Genomic DNA, 18,657 nt, shown 5'->3' on the forward strand with positions numbered 1-18,657 from the left:
ATGCACCTTTCCTAATAAAAAACAACAGTAAGAACTTCATAAACAAGAGAAAAACAAAGCCCTCTGAGCGACCCGCCTCCCTTTGAACGTAATGGCTGCACAGCACGCCGTCCCCTTTTTGAAGTCACTGTCCCCAAGCACACATGCAATTCCTTCTTTTTTTACACACACAAACATGCACAGACACACACATATTTTGACCTTTGCCCTGCCTCTTGACTTTGATCCCCCCCATCCCTTTGTATTTCTTACGAGTTGTCAGAAAAGACCCAGTGAATCGAGTGGCAGAGATCATAGGCCAGACCTTCTAATAGGCCCGGATGGAGAGGAGATGGATGACTGTGTGTTTATGAGTGAATGTGTGTGTATATACATCACTGTGTGCGTGTGTGTGCGTGTTTGTGTGATTCAGACAGAGTCACGGATGTGTTTGTGTGGCTGAATATGAATATAGCTATCATCACTCAACTCTGTCTTTATTTTTTACCACATGAACCCTCAACATACGCATATTCATACACACACACACTCTCTTTCTTTTCCTCTCCACTTTGAAGTGCAGTCGGGGGGAGTGGTCAAGTGACAGGTTTTTAATCAGCGCTGACCCTCACATGCCACGGAGCTGATATGCTGGCCCCGTCTTAACCCCCGGCGCAACATATCCCCACCCTTCCGTCTGATACACCCACTGACTGGGAGAGGGTGTGACACACGAGTCACCGTGTTTCGTGACAGCAACGAGTGAGGACTTAAGAATGATGAATGGGGATGCCTGTAGTGACCATAGACTATATATAAAGATGGAGAACATGAATGATACCATAAAGTGAAGCCAAAGTGTCTCAATTGCCACCTGCAGGTTATAAAAACAGCGTACTACATGTTAGTTGATGGGACATGGATCAAACTAAACAGTTATATAGTAAATGATAAAAACATTTTTTTCAAAGATTGTTTCTATCGAGGATCCTGCTACCTGGCTCCATTTCCAGGATATTTTAGCTTCATTTCTGGAAAGCAAGAGGAAGTGGAGCAATCATTATATCCAGTAAATAGCAGTGCCTGAGGCATGAACTGCCTCATATATCAAGTTAGTTTATGAGACGGGAATATTAGTGAATTTAAGAAAACTTGGACATAATTCCTGAAGTGGTTGACAGAGGTCTGACCTCAGTATTTACATTTCCATCATCTGTCCTTCCTCGTACCTTCTTTGTTTTCTTTGTTGTCGTCTTCATCCGGCTGCTCTGACTCGGGGCCTGGCTTGGCCTCCATCATCTCCTCATCTTCCTCCTCCTCCTCTACTGTGAGTAGGAAAAAAAACGACAGAGAGAAAGCTTTCATGTTAATCAACAGCTGTTCCAATTTACCTCGACCTCCTGCTGTGTGCCCCCCCCCCCAAAATAACTATTGCCAGACATGCAGTGGTACACCTGACTAACAAACATTCAGTCCAAATGGGTTTCATTTACCAACACACACACCCACTCACACGCACACATATTTACAAAAACAATATGAAGCACAAATGCAGAATTTCCATCACAGTTGCTACAGTTGTACATTAAGTATACGTTGACTTGGGAGAAGAGGTATCACAGGAAACAAGCCGGGGCCCATTTCCATGCTGTAGCTGAAGCATGTGTTCACATGGTCCCCATGTGTGGGGAGACTGCACTCATCATGCACGCAAACGAGACGCACACAGACACACACAGTCAGAGGGAAAAGTCGGAGTTGTATGCGTTCTCCTATTTCTCTCACCTTTGACCCCAAGCAAAGAGATCCAGTGATGTGTGTGTAAAAGGGGGATTCCCTTTGGATTTCCTCCAATCAGGCCGTGCAATTACACTCCACTTTCCAGGATTTATTGGAAGTGTGTGCGCTGTGCGCTTGGGGTTCAAGTCTGAAGGGTTATTGTCAACATAGGCACCTGCTTGTCAGCTACTGCCCCCAACACCCCTCAGGGTGTGTGTTGGTAACCCTGGCCAACCTCTCCTCCTCTTTTCTGCCGCTCCCCTCCCTCCGAAACAGATGCTGAGAGTCAGGGGCCTCTCCGAAGACCTCTTAACACCCTGACACCGTGACCAGACACCTGTGGTCTGCCAACACACATGCTGTACACACACACACACAAGATCTGTTTCTCTCACACACACAGACACACAACCGGGGCCCTCACCCGCAGTTCCAGGGGTGGTGAGGGGTTAACTGGCGCAGGGTCAAGCTGACAACAGTCGCTCAGTCCAGTAAGAGGAAGTGACTACATCACACCCTCAGACGTGTCATGTCTCGCTCTCACACACACAAGCACACACGTCAGGGTGTGTTTAACTCAGTTGGAGTATGGCCTGGGGCACTGTTAAAACCACTCTCTCAAGGGCCTCTCTTGCACCGGATGAACTGTCCATTTATCACTTGTACTCGCCTAAGCTGCTCTTTAAAGGCAACAAATCTGATTATAATTGGTTGAACACTTCAGTGAATTCATTATGAATATCGTCGCAATAATTTCTGCCTTCATTTTGGGCTTCCCAGTACTTCCTTCTCTCATCCCTGCCATTGTGTTTTCTTTTATTTTTCACTTCCAAGCAAATCTTTTGTGATAAACGACTTTCATTTTCTTACTGTGTGTACATAATAAATGACTAAGCTAAATCAAACACATGGCGGCAGGGCTCGGTCCAAGTCGGTGGTTAACAGCCAACTGCAGTGATCCAAACACCAGTGACCCACCGAGAGACCGGAGAGGACCAGACGGGCCGGCTGCCAGACGAGCTCCATGTCGGAGCTGCCAAAACAGACAAGCTGCAGACAGAAACACAGGAAAACCCTTCTTTGGAGCCCTTTGTCTCTCCCCCTGTGTTAAAAACAATTACAATCTCCTTGACAGAGGTTTTTGTCATCTATCAGTCATTACTCCCCTCAACAAACGCTGGTTATTAATCTGCAAAGATGTGAAAAAGCAAATGGAGTCCCACTAACAAACATGCATTAGACACAACTTCTATTCTATTCGGCTTCGATTCTGCTTTCATGACCTTACGTGACCAGTCCGGTGGTTGGAATGTGTGGTGATGAGGATGGGAGGAGCGTGAGCAGAGGAGAGAGAGAGAGACCACATTGAGGAGCGGTCAAACTGTCAGCCCCCGGGACCACAGGACTGTGGAGCAAGGCAGCGTGATTCATGGCCTATGGGTTACCTCACTGAGGGGAGACGGTCCAATTCCCGTACGGAGATACTGCTGATGTTGCTGCCAGTGGCCATGCATCAACTTGTTCTGTCAGTCATGCACCAAAAATATCCCAGCAATCTGCTTTGAATGGAACTTTTCAGAGATGCTTTTCAGTGTGTGCTCGAAGTGAAGCCCAAACGACTGTACGTTGCGGTAAATGATACTGGAAAAATGGGGCTTATGGGTAAGAGAACAAAACTTTATGCAAAACGTGCATGCAAACACAAACAGAGGCACTGCAGGGTTCCCTGTCGAGCTGCAAAAGAAGCAGGGAAGGGAATTCAAAAGAGACAATCTTCCACAGTTTGAGTGAGTGTCACTGCTTGTCTGCGGGTTCACTTTCTGACTGCACGCTATCCTGTTTCCACCTCATTCCAGCCACGGGAAGCTTTCTCTTTCCACCTGCTGCTTAATACCGCTTCTCGCTGCAGGACAACAGGTTAACCGGTCTCCTCCCCCTCGCCACAGACGGGGGGTCCAGCTTGATGAAACGCGACTTGGGGGCTGCTGTTCTGGCCGGCTACACGCCTGAGGTAATGATATCCTCGGTATCCCCGGGACCACCGCATCTGGCTGCCTCAATCTTCCCCTGGCTGCTTCCTCACGCTGACCAGGCCTGGTCAATTCAGCACATCCTGGCAGGTATGCAGACACACACTCACAGTGTGGAGGTACAAACACACACACACACCGAGGTGTAAAGGTGTGTGTAAATGTAAAAACACAATCTGAGGCATATCCACATAAATGTCTAAATGTCACTGTTTATAGTTAGTAGTGCACTACTAAATAGTTAGTAGTGCAATGTCCTTTCTAAGTCGTATGTTTTCTCGACTTGTGGTAACGCTGGTCGCAACTTTCTTTGAAATGCGCCTGTTGTCATTAACCCACTGTTGTTGTAACTGACCACGTTTCTTACATTGATGAGTCGCCAGTTCATTCTGTATTGTATCATGAGACTAGGAGTCTTCTTTTCATGTAGTATTTGAGTCTACAAGCTTTCCGTCATTTTGTCGTAAATGTCACCTCCACTACATGTTTTTCACCGACTCCATGTTAGTCAGTCGGCACAGTGCAGTCACAGTGGTGGTCCTGATCGGGTCCTTGTCAAACACCATCTGATTAAAACACTTTTATTCTGGTTTCATTTCCAAAGAAAGTGCTGCAAATATTCATCAGGCATCTTTTCATGCTCCCCTGCAAAGAGTTAAATATTGTATTTGTGTGATTTTAAAATTGGTTTTCCTCCTGGATACAGAGTGTAGAGCTTGACTTGATGCAATGTCCTTCACAATGCTTGATCAGTCAATGAGTCAGAAGCACTTGAGTCCATTTTTAGTGCAATTAAGACCATACTTCTGTTACTGGCAGAACGGTTGTTAACCACCGCTGGAAATGTGCTTCAGCTCATGTTCAGCAATCGACCACCCTCTCCCATCTTAATGAAGTCTCGCAATCGGGTTTCCCAGTTGTTCAGACAGTTCCTTTCCATGACCAGCCCAGGCCAAAGGAAGCTGAAGTGCTTCACAGGAGAAGCGGTGTCAGATCGGCTGTGAGATGACCTACATGGAGGAATTGGAATAAGGAGAAACAAACCTGAGCAGGTAAATACTGAATAGATATAAATTTCTGTTTATATATGAATTGTTTTATTAGGGCCCGAGCACTGACAGGCACTGACAGACAGTGAGGCCCTATCGAAATTGTAATATAAATTATAGTTGTATATCAAAATGAATGACTCCATGCACCCCATAATTGAAAATTAGCAAAATGAGTAATTAAGGATTCTTACAGTTTTGCAGGGATTTTTACATTATTGAAAATGGAGCCAGTGAGTCATCTTTGGTGTAAAATGTTCATGAATGATTAAGTGATATAATTGCTTAGTTAGCCAGATTTTCTAGTCAATTAATTTAGCTTAAATTTTATGAATTAATATGCATAACAGATCATATAGTTAATTGTATCAAATACCAAGTTGATTGCTTCATGGAATGAAAAGTATACTGTACAACAGTGAAACTATGTCATACTAAGATATGTGTGATCGTTCTGTAGATTGACTTATATATCATTACTTATTCCTTATAATTCAAACATTAAACAGAATCAGTCATCTTATACATGCTTTAACGTTGACCTGATTCTCTGAAACCTTTATCTGCACCTGCCCATCACTCTTAACTTCTCACAGACAAGGAGTTGTCTTGTTATTACAATGCAACTGTCGACTGTATTGAAGCTTATTAATACTTTATAATCATGTTTTCTGGGCCAGTAGGATCATGGTTGTTTCCCTTATGGACCACGAGTTGAGTGAAAGAGTTCAGGTGAGAGTAATGTGCTGATGTGTTTCTGAAATAAAGAAAAACAGATTTAATGAAGACTGATGCACTGCTGAGACTTTCATTATCGTGTATTATTTCACAGTGGGCAGCTACTATCGAGCATGTGGAGGAAAGAGTTTGAAAGACACTGACAGCATATAAAAGACGTACACTATCTTCTGCTTCCCTTTGCCTAAAGGACAATGTGTCACGACAATAATGCGTTACCATGTGCTCTGTTTGTTAAAGATCAAAGCAGTTTGCTAACCTTTCATTCTGAACGCAACCCACAGTGAGTGCGAGTGTGCTGAAATGTGTTGCACAGGGGTTGGCGCGGTTATCAAAGAGCGGAGGGTGTGTGTGTGTAGACGAAGGGATGAGACCAGGTTTGTCATCGACTGCATCACAGGAGCGGAGCTGCAGATTTATCATATCGGTGTGGAGGTGACTGCTCAACTGAGTCACAGCCAATCAGAGTTGACAGTGCTCATAATCTTGTATAGATTTCTATGATATTAATCACAAAGACAGAGAGACATTGATAAGAGAGAGGGGAAGCGTCGAAAAAAGAAGTGAGTGGGACACAACAGAGAGATCCGGCAGGATATTGGGGGATCCCACGCACTGGGAATAACCCTACAATATCATATATGGGCACACAAAAACACACGCACATACACACACACACACACACACACACACACACACACACACACACACACACACACACACTTAGACAGAGTTCGCAGGGGTTCTGGGAGGATGACTGTTGAGCAGACCACAACACAAGCACTATGCAGAGGAGTAGGAGGAGATCGACAAGACTTGAAAGGCTCCTCTAATGTGGGCCTGGCACGACACACACAAACACACACTCACACACACACACACACACACACACACACAAACCCAACTCTTTTTGTCACAGAAAGACACAACACACATACTCCCACTACGTTCACTTCACCTCTGCATATGTTACAAATGACCTGGGGCATCAGGGAAATTCTCTCACTTTTATTCTTCCCACCTCCAGTAATGTTATCCTTGTTATCCAATTACCAACGAAAAAAAGGAAAATGATAGAAGCACAGCGATTTTACATGACTGATAAATGATGTTGGTCAGAAATAAAATGACACAATCTTAAAATAAATCAAATCTGATCTGATCGGCCTGAAGGAAATTTCTCGTCACACCGGGCGTTATTTTTGGCAGACAAACATCAGTGCTCATCAACACAAAAAATGCTGTCATCTCTAAACAGAAGATCGCTGCACATACAAAGCATAAATCTTCACAATCCTTGTTCATTAAGGCCGAAAAATCGTGCTTTCACACATCTGGAACAAACTCCCAGGTCATTTAGAGTAAAAACCCAGGGAATAAAATAAACGCCTCACTTCATTCATCATTATTTTGATGGTTAAGACAGTCATACTTTAGGCATGCCTTCTACCTACTGACAAGTGTCCTAGTGAACTGCCCTGACTAATTTACACAGGTCTCTATAGTCTGTGTTAATATTGATGTCTCAATTAAAACTTAAAATCTTTCTAAACACAGAGGGACACAGACAATCTGTGAGTCAGACTGGAAAGCAAATTGATGGGTTAGACGAAGCTTTGCTCTAAAGTTGAACAGACTTTCTCAGAAAGCTTCAATTGCTTGTAAAATAATGTATTTTGACCCATAGAGTGTTTTATAATTTATTTAGTTTAAAGAGCAAAGAGAAAATTCTTAAAATGTCTTGCACAAATAATCCTCATAAACCTGTTATTTAAGGTTGAATGATAAAAGATCAAATTAACACAATATCATTTTCTTCATGACAATAACACAAATTAATTATGCATTGCACCAGCACGGTGAGAGGCATAACACATATCATTGTTTTGAATGTTTTGACTCAAGAAAAGGTCATTTGTGTCTGAAATCACACGTATAACTTGCAACAAATAAACTTTTTTAATTTAACATAATAACTATCGATATCGAGTGATCAACATTTTTGGCCACATCACCAAGTTCTACTTTAACTTCAGTTTGTTAATTTTATTCCTTTTTTTATTAGGTTTAATAGGAAAATAACATTTAAAATTCAGCGTGGTTCATCAAGTCATGATTGCCACAGTAGGGGTAAAAGTATACACACACATTAGCAGCGAGACCTGATGTGTAAGCGGTGAGGTTAAAAACCGCAGGATGATTTAAGATTAATTCATCTCTTCACCACACTGATCAAACAGTGTGTGTGTTTGTGCACAGCCGGGTCCACGTCTTGTGCAGACGCATGCCCACACATAATCAGCTGTCATTAATGCAGCCCATTCAGGCCTTTGGGGGGGGTGCGGCAAGCCTCGCTCTGTTCTGTGGGTGCAGTGAGAGCAGATTCACTGCCCCTATCTCTCTCTCCTTCAGTCTCCTTCTCACTCACCCACCCCCCTCTCCTCGAGCCGTGCCACCCAGGCTTGGCCCCGACCCACACCCACATCTTTAAAGTGAGCCATCATGCCATGCCACGCCGCGCTGGGCCTGGCCGCAAGGCCCTGATTAAAAACCATGACTTCAACTTTCCAAACTGTCAAATACCCAGTCAGAGAGAGAGAGAGAGAGAGAAGAGAGACGGACCGACAGAAAGAAAGTCTTACATGAAATCAAAAAATTCTTATACAGCATCAACTCGCTTTTTCTACGCATCATCTGAGCAGGAATTTGTGTCACTCAGAAACAACAATGTTCTCATCTGTGTGTGTGGCTCGCATGGCGATTGGTGGTTTGTGTTTGCCACTTGGATGACGATGGTGTTTCATTTTGTTTTAACGAGGGACACACGGACACATGGGACATACAGCTTTTATTGGCCTGTTAGACGTTGATGCTTGGGTGTTGAATACTTCTAATATATACAACTGCTTCCAAAGCACCTCAGCAACACATCCAATAAATAAACAACAGCATATTCTCAGGAAAAGGAACTCAATTAGTGAAAGAAAAGACTTGTTTTAAATCCTGTGAAATGTTGTCAATCAAATTAAGACTTCTTATGAGAAATGTTTGTGCATAAGTTTGAAATTATTTGGAAAAATTATGAATGCAATGGTATTTCATTTTAAACTTATTTCTATAGCAAATCAGTCACCCCCTCATTCTAAGATTGAGAGAGCCATAAAGTATATAATCAAGTATATGTGCTAAGAGTGCTCCCTGCTGGAGAGTTGCAGAATAGCAGACAACACTGCTGTGAAGCAGAAAACCAGCATAATGATCAAATTTCCCTTCAATCAACTGTCAAGCTTTAAACTGACAATGACGTCGAAATAGGTCGGAATCAGTTGCAACTTGAACAGAGTGAGTTGATTTTGAAGCGTGGTGAGTTTCCGCTATGACTAAAAGACAAATTGCCTTGTTAGAAGATTAAATATTTACTTTCACTTGGCAAATAAAGTAAGTGATTCTGTGAATAAAATGTTTGTATTTAAAAAAAAACAATTTCTCAGGGTATCATTGTTAAACTGTAGGTAAAAATACACACGCTAGCATTGAAATGGTTAATAGCCATCAGACCGAAACAGCTGAAGTGAAGCAGGGCTATGAGCTGCAGGCTAACTGTGGCAGTGAACCGCTACCCTCTCAAATGAAAACCCCTGGAGAGTCGAAAGGATCTCGGAGTACAAGGGAGACCACCCAGGGAAAGGTTCATGCCCCACTGTTGTTTTACACACACGTAAAAAATGCAACGAGGGGGGAGAGGGTTGGGCGCACATGTCAAAAAGTCAAGTTCAACAAAACACAAGGGAGAGGAGGAGAAAAAAAGAAAGAAAACAGTCGATGGAGTTAAAAAGAAAGAAAGCAACACGTGAAACTGTATTCCTACTCATCTCGAGCACTCATCAGTTGGCAAATGTTACTCTGGATGATGGTCATTTTGCCAAAGAGAGAAAGAAAGCCAGGGGGAGGGAGATGAAGAAAGGGCTCATGTACCTTATTATACGGTGGTCTTAGGGGAAAATTGCAATCATCTGTGACTCATTTGGAATACCTTACGCACTGCGAAAGACATTATTTTCCTCTAATATCAAGAACTTCTCTGGGCTTCGGCTGCCATGGCCGTTTTTTGACTGAAACGGCTTGGGACGCTGCATCAATTTTGGGGAGTGAAACAGGAGAGAGGGCTGCGCCCTTTAGAGTTTGATGACGGTGAAACTGAACTCTGAGACGTTTTATGAAGCGAGAAAGTGATAAGCGCTGGCCGATTATGTGTGTCTGCAGGGAACAGATGAAGGGAGAACCTAATGGCAAAGCCTAAATCTCACATGAAGCAGAGGAAAGTGTGTGTAACATGTTTGTATAGAATGTGTGACACAGTATCGATGGACCCAAAAGTCGCTAGAAACATTAAAAGATAATTCTTATATCTGCTTTCAACATAGGAATTTAGAGCTAAACAACTGAGTACATTTTGTTCAAGGTCTTCTAGGTACACTCACTACGGTTATTCTCTACATGGATTGAGCCTCTAACAACGCACACACACACGCACACACACACACACACACACACACACACACAGACACACACCTTCGGTACCCTCCTGGCTGGAACAACAACAATGTTCGAGGCAAGCACTTCCATATGTGGCTACGCACACATCGTATATATATATATGCACATACACAGACACATACAGCAACGTATAAGTACCTCGCCATGAGAAACACACACTCATGCAACCACATTCCTCCCTTCAGGACCTTGAAGACTCTGCCCGCAAAACCCCTCAGTCATGTCGGTTTCATGCAGCCCGGGAGTGTGTTACATTCACTGTTTTATATGAATGCCTCGTTGCTTCAGCGGATTGTAGAAAATGCCCAAAACAGACGGACACGGGGTAAATTGGCAGAGAGAACTTAAAGGACCTCGGCTTCAGGAGTAGTGAGTGTCTGTTGTGAGGCACAGACCCACACTGTAATTCTTTCCTTCTCTAAACTCTCGAGTAGGAGACAAAACATATCAGCTACATTCAGGTCTAACCGTAAGCAAGCCTCACATTACACAGATATGTCATGAATAACAATAAGAAAAAAAGTGTTTCTGAGAATGTTGGAAAATACATGCTTAGAATAAGAGTATATATCTGTTTATTTATATTCAACAAATTCTATTTAAGTTGAGAGTTTATGAACATTCTGACGTTTAGGCTTATTTGCTTGATTTGTGGAGTAAATGTATGTGTTGAATATTTGGTGTATGTGTTTTATTTCTGGTGTATGGTTGATGTGTGTATATATTGAGAAATCTTAACATAATATAATATTTTGGGGAAAAAAACAATAGCAAAAAATTGCAAATGTAGCTTGAATTTAGTGTATTTAGGGTTTTGTTGCTTTAACGAAATTTCAAAGAATATAATAAATATATATATAGTTTTATAGGGACTGTGCTGAGCAGAGCAGACCATACGGTTGAATGTCACGATGTCAATGTGTCTTTTTCTCGACATCTCATAAGCTCCTCGGAAGGTCCCAAACACTTTGTTTACATGGAGGCTGTAAACAAAACGTTTTGTATATATGATTTCAGAGCATTAAAACAACACCTCGACAACTCTTTACAATTTTTGCATAATAACAAAGACATCCGAAAAATGGCGTTCACATGAATTCGCAAAATCTAATTTTTCTAATTATTCTGATAGCACCTGAGATAAATTAACTCTAGATATAAATACAAAATTAGGTCGAAACGTGTTCCTCTGTTATGCCGAACATTAGACAAACTCATATGTGTGACACCAAACATTCAATAACCTCCCGCTTTAAACCCATTAAACTCAAGCAGAGATGAATTTCAGACATGAAAGGATTGCAATATTTTTGGTGCCAATTTTAAATCTACTTCGAGTGGATTAAATCTAAAAGGACATTTTTGTACAAGTGACCTGCTGAATCACATTTAATATTTAAATGGGGGAAAAAACACCAAAGTAAACACTCTAATTGGACCAATGTGCTGCCAATGGTCAGGATCATTTCACAAATTTGCAGCTTTGTTTCTTAACTGCTCCATTATGGGATTGTGTAAAGTTCAGGTGGTTGTGCGTGCGTGTGTCAATGTGTGCGTGACCACGTTTGCAGGTTCACATATTTCTGAGGATGCGCGCATGCTTGTTTATTCCCATGTATGTTATTCTGCACTCCTGCGTTTACATTTATGAATTTGTTTGCTTATGTGTGTATGTGTGTGTGCATTTGAAAGACTGTGTGTCTTTTTCAGATTAGTGCTTGGAAATGGGTTTTCTCTTGCAATTAGAGGCCATTACCAGTCCACCACAAGTCCAAAAGAAAGCCTCTTATTGCAGTAAATATACTTAAGTGAATTACTGACCAACTATATACTCAGAGTGTGCAGACCTTGAAAACTAATGAGTCGGAAAATACTACAGGGGGATAGGGAGAGAGAGATAGAGTTATGCAAATAGCTTTGCATGTGGACGCAGAGAGAATTTACCCGCACACTCTTGACCCTGTGAACTTTTAACCCTCACAAAGGGGTTTTTCCAAAGTTGCAGCATCAATTTGTACACAAACACACACAAAGTTGTATTTGTGAAAGCCTACTTGTGGTTCACTGTGAGCAATTACCGCGGCAATATCAAAACTGCTGGATCATCGGTGGGCCGTCTCTCCTCTTTCTCCTTCATTCCTCTGTTTTTTTCCGAAGGTTCCTCACCTCTTTACTTTCTCTCCTTCTCCTTTGCTTCTCTCCATTTATTTTGCTACCTTTCCACTGAGGCCTATTATGGCTCTGTCAAGGCTCCACAGAGCGAAAACCAATTTACTACACCCATGCCAACCTGCACACATGTGGACGTGCACAAGAACACGCACAAAATGGCCACAATCCCCTTGACCTGTCCTGATCTTGCCAACATCTCAAGTGGGCGCACGCACACACGCACACACACACGCACGCACAGATAGTTATCTTCAGATTGAGATCAGTAAAGTGAGGGTGGGTTTGTTCGAGCACTGACACTGACTCTGTACATGGCCAAGTCGGACTGGCTGGTCCACAGTAACAGTAACAGGGAGGGAGACAGAAAGGTTGTCCACACTTTAAGGAAACTATGTGACATGTCACCCCCTGCTCCCCCATGAAAAGTGTGTGCAACTTGGCTCTAGTTCTTCTGTAGGATTTGACGAGAATTGAGTTGGACATCTAAACTGTACTGCTGTATTACGCTCCCAAACTACGCTGTGTTTACTGCCTTCATTTCTGTCTGTCTCCTCACCCCCTCAACCTGTTCCTGCTGATATATCACCAATAACTAATAACAATATTCTCAAGTTAAATTAATTGAGAGTGTAGAGTAGTGTTCCAGTCAGTGCCAGGCAGGGATGGCTCCATTCAGGCCCATTTTAAATACGCTCCAGTACCTACAGTACCTGCCAGGTGACCTCACTTCACTCATGATGTAACGTGACAAACTAAAGCTGTCTGTAGTGTTCTAACTAATGCTACTGTAAAAAAGAAATATGCGGTTATCAAGATAAAATTGTGTGGATTTCTGTACTTCATCTTGAGAGTATAGGGATACCTGTAATATATTAGTAAAAAGTTTGATTGCTCCATGAGTGAGAAACTCACTGAAAGATGGTGACATGATGACAAATTTCAAAACATCGGAAACAATTCTGTCACTGAAATAAAATTCTGAAATGTTTCACTTGGGATCTACCGAGATATGAAAATGTTGGCATTGATTATCGTGATCATTGGGAATCAATTTATCCAGTATCTGTTGACTCAGCTCTGTGTTCATTTTTATATTTTTTATTCTTCACATCCTCAAGGTCAGACATGAGTCTAATCAGCCACATCCACATTGCAACAAGGTAGCAGGCCTTTAAAAAATTTGAGAACTTTCTTCATAATCTTCTTTGGGCGAACTCGTCCTCTCCTAGGGGCCGATGGCATGTCGGGACTGGAGACACACTCACTGGGAGCCTTCTTCATAATCTTCCTTCGGGGGCTAATTTCAGCATCACCTTTTGTTCTTTTTTTAGTGCAAGAGATTTTCTCTCCACGACCACCTCTTGCCCTTTCAGGTGATGCCTCAGCCTTACTTGTGTTGGGAGATGAGTCATATCTTTCTTTCACCCCTACTACACAAGTTTTATTGCCCTTTGAGTTGCATCCTGCCGATGGGCGAACTCGTCCTCTCCTAGGGGCCGATGGCATGTCGGGATTGGAGACACACTCACTGGGAAAGTTCTTCATAATCTTCTTTGGGGGGCTAATTTCAGCATCACCTTTGGTTAGTTTTTTAGTGCAAGAGATTTTCTCTCCACGACCACCTCTTGCCCTTTCAGGTGATGCCTCAGCTTTACTTGTTTTGGGAGATGAGTCGTATCTTTCTTTCACCCCTACTACACAAGTTTTATTGCCCTGTCTATTGCATCCTGCCAATCGGCAAACTCGTCTTCTCCCAGGGGCCGATGGCATGTCAGGATTGGAGACACACTCACTAAGAAAGTGCTTCATGATCAAGAAAGGATGTCGCAGAGCTTCGCTGGGGTCGATTCTTTTTTTTGCATCGAGATGCAACATCTGTTTCAGGAGGCTTCAAAAGGCCTGCGTGTCCTCATTTTCAGCCGCACCTGGGCGAGTCACCACAATGTCATCAAGACTGGCAAACTGCCCGGGCTTCTGAATCGTAGAGGATGCTGGGCTCCCCTTGCTGCTCTGCGAGGACTTTGTGTGTTTCCTTCCTGGTACTGCACACTCCTTGCAGCAGCAATGTTCCTTCAGGCTCCACAATTGTTTTTTGATATATTTTGTCTTTGTAAAAAACACATTGGTGTACCTTCCAGAATTCAGCAGATTGTCGTTGGGCTGACCATTTATCTGTACCAAGTTCTTCATGGCCTGATATTTGCAAGTCCCTAGTTTGTACAAACATGTGCCGAGGTACAGGTAGGCCACAATGCAGCCAAAAGCCCACATATCCATGGCCTCATTCAGAGGAAGTCCCAGCATGACTTCAGGGGCCCTGAAACCAATAATCTGGAAATTATGTCCAGTTTCCAATTCGGAGACCCGAGTAGCCAGGCCAAAATCAATCAGCTTCACCTTTAAGGGCTGTCGCTGTTGATCCACCAACATTATGTTGTTTGGCTTGATGTCTGCATGTACCAGATTTAGGCTCTTCAGGGCAGTCAGAGACACCAACAGCTGCTTTGTGATGGCTTGAATCTCAGACAGAGGCCACCCCTTGCCCCCGGACATTCCAATCCAATCAAACAAAGTCTTATCCAGCTTTTCAAATTCCAGAAGAACTTTGTCACAGTGTGTGTGATGCCCGTTGAACTTGACGAAGTTGTTCTTGTCTTGACCGATCTCCCGGAGTGCTTCCAGAATATCCAGTTCCTTTTGGCCATCTACTTTCAAGACAATCTTCAGAGCCACAATCTCCTTAGTGTCAATTTTTAAGCACTGTTGCACTACTCCAAAACTCCCAGAGCCCAGTGTGTCCAGTATGTAAAGCATTGGATAATGCTGGCATACGAAGAAGTTGGACGTCATCAGGTCTTTTCTTGTTGTTTAAATCCATTGTTGTTTTAGCCACACTGCAACAATGCAGAACTTAACCTTAGCTGCATTTACAAATACTTGTTTTAGAAATATAAGGACCATTACTTTACAGATTAAAGCTAAAACTAAAACTATCAACTGACTTTATTTGGATTAAAATCTGTTTTGGATGAAAAACAAATATTCAGTTTGAAATAAGAGCCACTTCTCTTTCTCGAGTTCATGTCAGCCCAGTAAAACACAAGATAGACGCATGAAACACTGACCACTAGACACACACTTTGTTTGACCTCAGTGGGTTAGGTTACTATCACACACCACATTAGAGCTTACTTTATATCCCTGCTACGTTCGCAGACACAGCGTCCGTCCCTCACGACAAGCATGTCCATTCATACCCATTAGGGTAGCAGTAAATAGCTGGAGCCGACCGTGACTGGGCCTTAATCTGATTGCCTCACACAATGGACACTCAGGGCAGACAGATCAGTAAACAGCCAATGGGAAGAGAACATGCATAGGCAGCTACACATTGCGATTATAGGGACGCAAATTAGTCACGGAAATGAAAAGCAGTATCATTAACTAGCTTAAATGAGAGTCACACACACACACACACACACACTGCATGGAATCTTTAAAACACAAACAAATACAGTGCCTTGCATAAGTATTCACCCCCCTTGGACTTTTTCCCATTATGTACTGTTACTAACTGGAATTCAAATAGACTTAAATAAACTTTTTCCCGTTTGATAAACAAAACATGCATAGTACTTTGGAGGTGCAAAATAAATTTTACTGTGACACAAACAATAATGAGAACAAAAAAGTTGACATCTGTTGGGTGCATAAGTATTCACCCCCCTGTGTCAATACTTGGTAGAACCCCCTTTCGCTGCAATTACAGCTGCAAGTCTTTTGGGGTATGTCTCTACCAGCTTTGCACATCTAGAGATGGAAAGGTTTGTCCATTCTTCTTGGCAAAAAAGATGAAGCTCAGTCAGATTGGATGGAGACCGTCTGTGAACCGCAATCTTCAAGTCTTGCCATAGATTCTCTATTGGATTGAGGTCTGGGCTTTGACTGGGCCATTTTAAGACATTAACATTCTTTAATCCAAACCATTCCTTTGTAGCTCTGGCTGTATGTTTAGGCTCATTGTCCTGCTGGAAGATGAACCTCCGCCCCGGTCTCAAGTCTTTTGCAGACTGCATCAGATTTTCTTCAAGGATTTCCCTGTATTTGGCTCCATCCATCTTTCCCTCTATTCTGACCAGTTTCCCTGTACCTGCTGAAGAGAAGCATCCCCACAGCATGATGCTACCACCACCATGTTTCACTGTTGGGATGGTGTGCTCAGGGTGATGGGCAGTGTTGGGTTTTCGCCACACATAGCGTTTTGCATTGAGGCCAAAAAGTTCAATTTTGGTCTCATCTGACCAGAGCACCTTCTTCCACATGTTTGCTGTGTCTCCCACATGGCTTCTGGCAAACTCCAAACGGGATTTTTTATGGATCCCTTTCAACAATGGCTTTCTTCTTGCCACTCTTCCATAAAGGCCAGATTTGTGGAGTAGACGACTAATAGTTGTCCTGTGGACAGATTCTCCCACCTCAGCTGTGGATCTCTGCAACTCCTCCAGAGTAGCCATGGGCCTCCTGGTTGCTTCTCTGATTAATTTTCTCCTTGTCCGACTCTTCAGTTTGGGTGGACGGCCTCCTCTTGGTAGGTTTGCGGTTGTGCAATATTCTTTCCATTTTCTTATGATGGATTTTATGGTGCTCAGAGAGATGTTCAAAGCTCTGGATATTTTTTTATAACCTAACCCTGCTTCATATTTCTCCACAACTTTATCCCTGACCTGTTTGGTGAGCTCCTTGGTCTTCATGATGCTGTTTGTTCAGTAATGATCTCCAACAAACTCTGAGTCCGTCACAGAACAGGTGTATTTATACTGAGATTAAATTGCAGACAGGTGGACCCTATTTACTAATTATGTGACTTGCAAATGTGACTTGTGAATGCAATTGGTCGCACCAGATCTTTGTTAGGGGTTTCACAGTAAAGGGGGTGAATACATATGCACTCAACACTTTTCAGATTTTTATTTGTAAATAATTGTGAAATCCATGTAATATTTCCCCCCACTTCCAAATGATGCACTATTTTGTGTTGGTCCATTACATAAACTCACGATGAAATAAATTTTAATCTGTGGTTATACCATGACAAAATTTAGAAAAGTCCAAAGGGGGTGAATACTTATGCAAGGCACTGTATGTACAAGGACAAACACCGTGTTCACAAAGACACAAAACCAATGCACTTTGATAAAGCTACATTCAATGAAGATGCACACAAGCAGACACACACCGACCTTACTGTTGCACACACAAACACACAAACACACACAGTCGGCCACCCTTGGCATAAGGACAGACATGAGAACTGGGGAGGTCAGAAGTTCACTAGGAGAAGGAGCCACGAGAGAACCGCTGAGTCATACATTAATTATTTAATGTGATTATGATGACACGGCACTTACTCTTCCTTTCACACTGACAATATGACAGTTTTGATGTGAGTCTCCCACATTTCTCCCACATTGCATTATGTAACTCTCACAATAGGGATCATCTCATGAATCTAAGGCTTAATAGCAATTGATGGAGATAACAAAGATCCAAGTCGTAGTAAACATCTGCAAAATTAAAAAACATAATTTGGCTAGACACCTTTTTATGATGACCACACTTTCAGTCTGACAGGGCAGTAGGAGGGCTCGGGAAACATTTTCTGTCCAAACCCGAGAGAACCCAAACCTGATGTTTTCACTGATTACAGGCAGATCGCCTAGCCAACGTGACCAAACCCGACCTGAACCTAAAAGTAATTTCCAAATTTCTGTCCACACCCTTCCCCTTGGATCGGGTATCTACAGGGCAGAGGTCAGCATCAATCTGCTGTCTGAGAAATATTCAGTGTCACTGATGAAGTTATCCCTAAAAAAACACACACACACACACACACACACACACACACACACACACACACACACACACACTCAAACAACAAGAGGTCTCTCCATAGAGCTTTACAAAACCCCTGGGACACACCACCATCATTAAGTCAACAGATTGACTGTTCCGTCCAGTCCTCCCATGAAGCCAGCTGGGTTTCTCCCCCTTTTCATCCCACTCTTTCCTCTCTCTCTGTTGAATATATGTTTCTAGATGACACGGAGGTAGCATTAATTGCGAGCTAGGCAGAACAGTTTGGTCCGTTTTTAACCTTTAGGACAGAGAAAGAGTGATGAAGCAGAGGAGAAACGAATTATAAAAAGGAAGTTTAAGAGGAAAAAGCTAAATATCTTCACAAATAAATCATTAATAAAAAATAAATGGTTCTGCTGTGAATCATGAAGTTTCATCCTGTTTTCATACCTTTACATAACTTAATAAATCCAAACTAACCAGAAAACTGAACACTT

At 42.6% G+C, this 18,657-nt stretch overlaps 1 protein-coding gene across 1 annotated transcript in view; it reads right to left on the reverse strand.

Annotated features, from left to right (window-relative positions):
* Positions 1-18,657, reverse strand: part of LOC128462158 (cytoplasmic dynein 1 intermediate chain 1) — a 56,688-nt gene that overhangs the window by 29,016 nt on the left and 9,015 nt on the right. The window contains exon 8 of the mRNA XM_053447458.1: positions 1,209-1,304. Within this exon, the coding sequence (XP_053303433.1) occupies positions 1,209-1,304 (96 nt within the window). The remainder of the gene's footprint in view (positions 1-1,208; positions 1,305-18,657) is intronic.

This window comes from Pleuronectes platessa, chromosome 18 (assembly GCF_947347685.1).
Source record: "Pleuronectes platessa chromosome 18, fPlePla1.1, whole genome shotgun sequence".
In the NCBI taxonomy this organism is placed as follows: domain Eukaryota; kingdom Metazoa; phylum Chordata; class Actinopteri; order Pleuronectiformes; family Pleuronectidae; genus Pleuronectes; species Pleuronectes platessa.